Here is a 9,909-nt window from a genome sequence, read left to right as displayed (position 1 = left end):
TCTTACAGTTCTCAAAGTAATCCAGTTAGACCTTGATTCAGCTGTTGTCTTGTACGCACTTGATCCCCCAGTGAGTAGCATCCCTTTGGTTGGACTGGACAGTGATGACTCCTCAGTGTCTGCGCATACAGATGACACAATACTGCTTAGCAGCCCTTCCTCAGACTCACTAAGGACCCAACAGTGGCCACAACAGTTCCCAATCCCACGCTTCTCCTATGACACAGAATGTCAACTGCAGAGGGGGCATGCAGAGTATATGAGAAACCAAACTAGACTGACATCTAGCTCAAAAATGCTGTCAGACATACTGGAGAAAGTAGCTGAAAGTATCTACACATACACACCATACCCTGAAGATTCTGACTTCAGTGATGTTGCTGAAGCACTGACAAAAAAGCACCCCTGCCTGAAAGAACCAGGGTCTTTCAATGAGAGCTATGGTTGGAAGCACAGGTTGAAGATGAAAATGGCCAACTACAGGACCCAACTTAAGGCACACGGTACATCTGCTGAGGTTATAGTGAATTCTTTGAAATCCAAGTCTCAAGGGGACTCCTACCCAGCAAAGAATGTCAAGAGACCTAGACGAGCTGAGGCCAATCATTTTCCATCTTTGCCAAGTGGTGAGACTACAGGAAGCCTGGAACAAGAGAGGGTTTCCCTTTTGACTGAACTACAGAAAAAAAAACAACCGTCAAACAATAAAAGATGGCAAAGATGTTTGGATACCGTAGACAAGAAATGGTGCATAAGCAGCCGAGCATTGAAGACATGTTGGCAAGATGGCCAGCACTTTTTCAGATTGAAGAGGTATGGTTTTTAGATGTAAGGCACCTTAGACCTATTTTTGAGAGGAGAGGGACTTTATATATTTATTAATGCCATTAATTAGATGTTCATGAAAGATGATTTTTGAACCTTCAGAAATTAGGTCTTTACAGAAGAGAATTTATTTAATACACTTTCAGAGTTTTCTGCATGCTCTGTTTTTGTTTCTCCAGATTAATGCTGAGTTCATGCGGGTGACAACAATTCCCTTGGAGATAGGGCTGCACAATATATCGAAAAAAGTATCTATCGCGATATAGTTTGCGATACACGTACCGCAAAAATTACTTAAATTTCGATAAAAGGCACATTTTTCTGTGCCGTCCAATCACATTTGAATGTCAACAAGCGCCGCGGGATAACTCCGCCCCCTATTGCAAAACAAGTGAAATCCTCGTGGTGATGGCGGAAGCGGTAGCAAGTGTGGTGAGACAAACTTGTGTGAGGAGGAACTGGTTTCCAAAAAAAAAAGTACTTTTGGATTCAGGAGGGATGACGTACTGCAAACTCAGGTACTTTGCAAGACATGTACCTGTAAAACAGTGGTGGGGTGGCTCACTGGGACAAACACTGCTGTACAGCAGCATAAAAACAAAACCGCGCTCTCTCTCAACCGCTCTCACTCACTCTCACACACTACCGCTCTCACTTTCACTCACTCACACACACACACCACTGCTCTCTCACCAGCATGTGTTATTAACGGGTGTAGTGGGCGTGGTACACGGGGGTACACCGTCCACCCACTTCTCCCGAGGTGAGATTAAAAAAAGTCATTCAATGGCCTGAGTTTATACGCTCTACAGTAAGTGACACATGCCTTTGTGCTCATCATCAATGCCCCCCCCCCAATCGAACGTTACGTAAAACGTAGCGACGCAAAGTAGAATGCATTCTAAACGCAGCCGAGATATTAGAATTATGTAAACGGTTGACTCCGCCATTTTAATGTTGCTTCGACCAACTAGAGAGCTTCGACAGAATGGCAGATCAAGGGGAAAATGACTCGACAGGAAAGGCTCGGCAGAAAAACATCGATTTTTATTTCAGAAAAAGCATTCCGACACCGGCAACACCAAATCCAGCGACCTTGAGTGAGCCACCATCACCAATCATAACCAGTCTCTCACACTCTGTGTGTGTGTGTGTGTGTGTGTGTGTGTGCGCGCGCAAGATTTCCGGGCGTTCATGGTAGCAGCACCGAGAGGGCAACAGAACTGATATAATCGCCTGCCTGGTCATCCTTACGCGGATAATTTCACCACATACTGTATTTTTATATATATATATATATATATATATATATATATATATATATATATATATATATATATATATGAGTACACCCCCCCCCCGAAAAATGACATTTCTCACAGTATTAAAATGAACACAAACAATATGTCCCAAACAGTTCCTTGATGATGTTTATTGCACTATGTTCTTACATTATAACTCAAGCAGAAAGGTGAAAAGATGCCTTAAATTACATATTTTTCTGTTTCCGTGAAAGTGGGGTGGAGCAAAAGTGAGTACGCCCCACAACAAACTCAATTACATCCAGTACATTTAGTACTTTGTATGGCCTCCATTATTTGCAATGACAGCCCCAAGTCTCCTTGGCATGGAGTGCACAAGTTGACAACATTTGGCTACATCAATCTTTTTCCATTCTTCAAGGATGACATCTTTCAGAGCCTGGATGTTGGATGGAGAGTGATGCTCAACCTGCCTCTTCAGTATTCCCCAAAGATGCTCTATAGAGTTCAGATCAGGTGACATACTTGGCCATGGAATCACTCTCATCTTGTTCCTCTTCAGAAAGTCAGCAGTGGCCTTAGATGTGTGTTTTGGGTCATTGTCATGTTGAAAAATGGCACGACCAATGGCCCGAAGTGATGGAAGCATCTTAGCTTTCAGTATAGAGCAGTACATTTGAGAATTCATGATGCCATCAATGAAATGCAGTTCTCCAACACCCGCAGCACTCATGCAACCCCACATAAGAACACTACCCCCTCCATGTTTCACTGTGGGCACCATGCATTTTTCCTTGTACTCCTCACCCTTGCGACGCCAGACTGTTTTGAAGCCATCAGTTCCAAAAAGATTGATTTTGGTCTCATCACTCCAGAGTATAGAGTCCCAGTAGCCTTCATCCTTTTCAGCATGTGCCCTGGCGAACTCTAGACGGGCTTTTTTGTGACTGGGCTTTAGGAGAGGCTTCCTTCGGGGACGACACCCATGCATGCCATTCCGCTGCACTGTACGGCATATTGTGTCACGTGACACATTCACTCCAGTTTCAGTCTGTACTTCCTTAGATACCTGTTGTGCACTTGCTTGCCGATTTTCCTGAACTTTTCTCATTACAAGCCGCTCCTGCCTGGGTGTTAATTTTCTTGGCCGGCCTGTACGTCTCTGGCTGCAGTTCCATCTGTCTTGAATTTTTGGATCACTTTTGCAACTGTGTTCTTACTGATAAGTAAGGTTTTACTGATCATCTTGTAGCCCTCACCTCTCTTGTGTAAAGCAATAATCCGCTTTCTCAGATCCAGAGACATTTCCTGGCCATGAGGTGCCATTGCTGACAGCAGGAAATGGGAAAGGGTGGTTTGCTTTAGGTAACAGCCTTTTGTAGCCAACTGCCTAATTAACACCTGTGTAATGACTAATTAGACTCACCTGTGGTTAATTGTTTGTTCAGGTCCACATTGGTAGCCTAAAAAGTTGCTTTACTCAGAGCCCTTCAGTGGGGTGTACTCATTTCTGCACCACACAAATTTCACTAAAACTGAAATAAAAATCATTTAAGTTATATTATTAGCCTTTGTTTTGAGTTCAAAAGCTCAACAGAACCTGTGTTTAACTTAGTCTGGGAACATTTTGGAAATATATCTTTGTGTTCCTTGTCATATTGTGTGAAATGTTACTTTTCAAAGAGGGTACTCATTATTGCATTGCACTCTGTTTGTATGGTGTGTGTGTATATTGTGTGTGTGTGTGTGTGTGTGTGTGTGTGTGTGTGTGTGTGTATATGATTTTGAAATTCATAATCTTTGTGGCCTTCCTATTTTAGTGTTTTTGTTGTACATCCAAAAATGTGAAATGACAATAAATTTAAAGAAATACTCAAGTCTTTAAGAAGGAGTGCATGGTAGGGCTTAACCCAATGACTGCGTGTCATGTATTTTGTATACGCAGGTGCCTCAATTGCGCCAGACTAAATGCTTGATTTATTCGATTCCTTTTATAATAAATTTCAGCCCATTGCTGATTTGTATGCGATATGAGTGAGTGACGTGACTTTTTTTTGAACTTCTGGACACATGCTGTAGCTGTTGCCACGGCAGTAAGTAGGCTAGTAAAAATATCGAATTCCGAATGCAGCTCGGCTCAAATGAACATGAATCGAACATGAACAAAGGTGTTTGTGTATCATAATTTCCAATATTTTGGCTTCACACCTCATACCTGCAAACTTGTCGCTTTTTGGCGACAGTCACCTTTTTCATTGTCAATTGGGTCATTCACGTGAATCGTGTAGAACCGGAGAGGTTTTTTTTTTTGGGGGGGTGGCATCTGGGCCGATCGTAATCTCAACTGAGCTCGCGCCTGTCGAGGGGGGGTGGGCTTGCTGCCATGTTATAGGCCATTATTGGACAATTCTTATAATTGACGTTTTTTTTGGACCAATCGGAATCTCAGCCTTTGCCTCAGGATCTTGAAACACACTGCCATCTATGTTCGAACCTAATGTGGAAACTCTGATGGTAATTGAAGGTAAGTCAGCCTTTTTGGAGCTAAAACAACAGATATTTGTTTGCTAAAGCATGTTTCACAATTGGATCACGATCAGAAGCGACCAAACATTCGTGCGACCGATACATTTTCATATTGATCGTTAACTGTTGCCGAAATAATCGCATATGAAAAAGTAGTCGTGCAAAACCTGCACGTCTAAAGCGACCGTTGTGCAATGCAAAAGCATGAAATTTTGCGATATATCTTGCGACTGTTGTACAATGAAAGCAGGTGTTGTAAGATAGTGCGATAGGGTGGCGCGAATCATCTGGTAATTGGACGACTGAATGCGCGGCGCTCGTGCAATTAACGAATCCATGGTACGAGTGCACGTACGAGTCAGGTTAGAGTTGACGACGGATAAGTAATGCCAGCACGCCCAAACGTCTTCGCTGGAGTTCTTGGAGTTGTACTCGGACATTCAGCAATCCCAATAGACGGCGAGGAGGTATTGGTGCAGCAGCATCCATGGTCAGTGGTGGTCTGAAGCAGCTGACTATACAGAGTTTATATACTAGTGACAAAGCGTGGCAAATTGAAGCTGATAAATCGCGCACTGATAGTAAAACATTGCAAGATTACATAAAATGTTGCGCAACAGTCTCATTGTTGCAAAACAAACGCACAGGGAGCTGCGATTCATCCTATGATCTTTAAAACTCGTGCATCAGTCTTGTAGGTGCACAAAATGTTGCAAAGCTGGCAAAAAGAGCAAGCTGCCACTGGAGAGCATGACCCTGCAGTGCCTATCTGCCATTGACCCTATTGCAAGGGGGCACTCCAAGACTGGACATCTGCTGAGAGAACTGATGGAGATGCTAAGCAAGTTTCTCCCTGCTGATGTGGATGTTCAGCAAGAGGTTAGCTGAATAATTCACGTCCCTATTATTACTATGTAATGTGTTTGTTAGTCTTGTGTATGGATGCTTTTGATGTTTACTGTTGTTTAATTTTTAACCTATATCTTGCCTCTGTGGAGGTTAAATGTCCCTGGTGGCATAATTAAATAGTTCTTATCTTGCCTTAGATTCTCCAGTATGGTGTGGACCAGAGCCTACCAACATTCACTGATGGAGAAGATGCTGTCAGCTGGTGGGCAGATGTTTGACACAGGAAGGTACCCAGCACTCACCAAAACAGCACAGGCAGCATTGTCTGTGTTCCATGGGCCACTGATTGAGTCATCTTTCAGTTACATGTCAGAAATCATTGACTCAAAAAGTGGCAGCATGAGCATCAGCACTCTGAGTGCCATCCAAACTGTGAAACACACCATGCTGACCCAAAAGAAGACTGCAGTAGAAATGTTCAATAGAGAAGACATAAAGTATGGGCCAGTGGATCAGAAGATGTGTCAAAACATCCTGTCGGCTGGAAGTAAGGACAAAGCTTTAAGAAAGCAAGCAGCCTTGAAGGAGATGGAGAGACGGAGGGTGTCCGACTGCCAGCCATCCTCAAGCGCTGCCGCAGCCAGAAGAACCAAGGCAGAAGAGGAGGCTCTGGCCAGAAGGAGGCATGCGGCCAAACAACGAAAGCGAGCTTGTGAAACCCTTGTCCAGGCTAAGAAGAAAAAAAATGAATGTTTTTCAAGTAAAACATATTCATTCATTTTCATTATTCATGCAAAACATACTGAAAAATAGTGTTTTTCAGTTTCCCTCCATGGTGTTTGCGTGCGTAAGAGTGTTTGTGAAGCCCTTGTCCAGGCTAGAGAAGGAAAAAATAAATGTTTTTCAGTATAATATAATTTGTGTATAATATAATTTGCAACAAGTAGTAAATGTAATGTAGTGAGCTGTTATCCACTCTGCTATCAGAGCTCCAAAGGTGTGAAGAAGAAAGCTCATTGCTGTAACATCTAAGCACAACACACACACACTTTTGCACATCGGGTGTTAGTGGAGAAACCTCAAATATGATGTTTGGAGCTCTGATAGCAGAGTGGATAACAGCTCACTACATTACATTTACTACTTGTTGCATGTCTAACACAGTGAGTGCTGTAAATTAATTCATGACATCAATAAATCATGTTTCAATTACTGTTTTTTTTTTTTTAATTGTCTGCATATTCATCATTAACCAAATTTAAAATTGTATGAACTGTTACGATTCAGCATCAGGTCATATTAGGGTGTTGGCCTGGGTGAAAATCTATTATTCATTTCATACAGCAATAACAACAATACAAATGTTGAGGGGGAAAAAAAAGAAAATATTTTCAATATTTGAAAAATTTTTTTAATTCAGTCTGAAGAGATTAAGTTATTATCTCAGAAGAAAGACACACAAAAAAGGTAACATTTCAAACAGCAGCAGCATAACCCAGGATTAAAACAAATGTCAACATCAATTTCTAAAATGATATGAGCTCAACATACTTTAAAAATTAGTCAGTAGCTTCCGGGTAATGGCGGCGAGCTAGATAGACGCTGCTTTTTGGTCTCTGAACTAAGAACAAAATCTACACCCTTAAAAATCCGTACAATGACTTCAAATAGAACACACAGATGCTTACAAAACAAGGTTAACAATGGAAGGCACAAGAAAGGCCAAAACTAAACCGGACAATCAATCTAACAAGTCTGCAAAAGCTTCGACAAGTAGCAAACTTCAAGCTAGCCCCAAACTAGCAGCCTCTTCAGTGGAGGATAGCGAGAGGATGGAAGCGACATACTCTGGCTGAAAGGACATCCAAAATCAAGATGCTATACTAGAAGCCATCAGTTGTCTTAAGACTGAAAGCTTGGCACGTCACAGGGAAGTTATCGATGGCATAGCTCACATTCGATCTGATTTGGATGCTATCAAAGGCAGAATGACCACAGTTGAACAACGCATAGGAGAAACGGAGGACGTAACAACACAGCTAACAGCAAAGGTGTCTGAGTTAGAAGCTAAAGTGAAATGACTTACAGAAAAGAATGACGACCTTGAGAATCGCTCACGCCGTTCTAATTTACGCATCATTGGGCTGGAAGAAAAGGCGGAGGGTGTCGATGCTGAATCCTTTCTGGAGAATTGGCTTACCGAAGTCCTTGGAGCAGAGAACTTTCCCCACCCGCTGAGGATCGAGCGAGCTCACTGCATCGCGGTTACTCCGCCTGGCTCTTCAGGCAAGCAGAAGCCGGCCACTGAACGTCCTAGACCACTCATCGCGAAATTCCTGAACTTCAAAGATAAAGTTCGGGTGATGAATGCGGTACGGAAGAAGAAGGCGATTATGTACAACAACCGACAGGTAAAGTTTTTCTCAGACTTTTCCTCCGAGGTGCAACGCCAGAGGAACGCCTACTATGCGGCAAAACAGACTCTACACTCCAAGGGAATCGAGTACAGTCTTCAGTATCCTGCCAAGCTCCGGGTGACTTATCTGGGCAAAGATATCGTCTTCCAGACGCCCGGAGAAGTGGATAAGTTTCTTCACAGCATTGATGATGAATCTATTTCAGAGTCAGAGTGAAGTATTGCTATATGTGCAAATGTGGACTTGTAATAGAAATACAGGTTATCTAATCCGACCATACTCAAGGCTGATTTGATTCGAAAGATGATAAAAGATTGGCTACAGTTACAAGGTGGAAAAAAGAACAGCTACTCTAACTAGGCCTAATGTTATTTTGCTCTGTCTTTCACTTAAGTTGTACCTCTGTATCCAACTAAACGGAGTCAGGATTGCATTGAGTAACCTTTGCTTTTAGAACAATTTAAAGATTAACCATAATGGGACATGTTATATAGACTTTCATTTGTCATAACGTATAGGGGTGGATTATTACTGATATTATCTGAATACACAGAGACTAAAGGTGGTAAATTCAGTTTATTTACTTTTGCTCCTAACCAGGAGCTATTGGAAGGTGGATTTACTTAGTTTAGACCAGGGGTGTCAAACCTGATCCATAAAGGGCCGTGTGGCTGCAGGTTTTCATTCCAGCCATGCAGCAGCACACCTGACTTGGCTCATTCAATCAACTGAACTGTCTTCACACAGTCAAATACTTGCAGCCACACCCACCCTTGATTAAAGGGTGGGTGTGTCAGTTGATTGAATAAGCCAAATCAGGGTGCTGCTGCATGGCTGGAATGAAAACCTGCAGCCACACGGCCCTTTATGGATCAGGTTTGACACCCCTGGTTTAGACTGTAAAGCAGGCAGTCAGTAGGTGGATATGTTACCTGTTCTACATTTTGCATGTTCTGGCAAAATGTTTTTGTGGTTCTTGTGTGGGTTTTCACTGTTTAAAGTTTATTGTAATTTTATTTCTTACTATTTTCTGTATTTCCCTCTTCTCTTTCTCCCCTCATATTACCCAACTCTACAGTACAGCTCATGCTCTTTGGTAAGGCACCCCATAGCACCCCCTAATGGCAGATAACCAGATATGCAAATTAACATCATGGAACATAAGAGGCTTAGGCAGTTTAGTGAAAATAAAACAGGTTATGACTATACTAAAATACTTGGGCTCTAGAATTATATTCCTACAGGAAACACACTTGGTCTCCACTGAAGTCATCAGACTACGTAGAAGGTGGCAGGGGCAGGTGTTTGCTGCAAACTTCTCCTCTCATGCTAGAGGAGTAGCTATCTTAATTCACAAATCTATTCCCATCCAGATAATCTCAACTATCATGGACCCTGGGGGCAGATATATAATTCTGCAGGGTAGTTTATTTGGAAATTACCTTAATTTAGTTAATGTCTATGGGCCGAATAAGGATGACCCTGATTTTTACAAGAACATTTTTCTAACAATTTCAACCTTAAGGGGGGGGAAGTTATTATGGGTGGAAATTTCAATTGTGTTTTGAAACCCAATATGGACCGAGAGGGTGGTCAAGACTCCTCTCATAGTCATACAAGAAAGGTAATTCACCACTTCATGGAAGAGCTGGGGCTGTGTGATATATGGAGGAAAAACAACCCAGACAAGAAAGAATTCTCATGCCACTCCACTACATACAATACCTATTCCAGACTTGATTATTTTCTCATTTCCAACACCTCACTATTCAAAATCAAGAGTTATTACAATAGCATAATAATCTCTGATCATGCAGCAGTATCTTTAGAGTATAATGTTTATAAAGAATACAATGGACCTCCTAGATGGAGATTTGATAACAAATGGCTGCAAGATCCTGAGTTTGTACAGTTCATTAATGCAAATATAGATGTGTTTTTCAAGCTCAACAAGAATGAAACCTCATCGCTAACCAGATGGGATGCCTTTAAGGCTTACATCAGAGGGCAAATAATAAGTCATACCAGTT

The 9,909-nt window shown here is 42.0% G+C and overlaps 1 protein-coding gene across 1 annotated transcript; it reads left to right on the top strand.

Annotated features, from left to right (window-relative positions):
- Positions 1–5,471: 5,471 nt before the first annotated feature.
- LOC132869046 (uncharacterized) lies at positions 5,472–8,095 on the top strand. The gene is made up of 3 exons (XM_060902401.1): positions 5,472–5,492; positions 5,660–6,222; positions 7,551–8,095. Exons 1-3 carry the CDS (start codon positions 5,473–5,475, stop codon positions 8,093–8,095), a joined length of 1,128 nt encoding a protein of 375 aa, XP_060758384.1. The 5' UTR covers position 5,472.
- Positions 8,096–9,909: the final 1,814 nt, after the last annotated feature.

Source organism: Neoarius graeffei, chromosome 20, assembly GCF_027579695.1.
Source record: "Neoarius graeffei isolate fNeoGra1 chromosome 20, fNeoGra1.pri, whole genome shotgun sequence".
NCBI classification, from domain to species: domain Eukaryota; kingdom Metazoa; phylum Chordata; class Actinopteri; order Siluriformes; family Ariidae; genus Neoarius; species Neoarius graeffei.
Note: the sequence above shows the minus strand (reverse complement) of the source record. Positions and strands in the feature narration are given on the sequence as shown.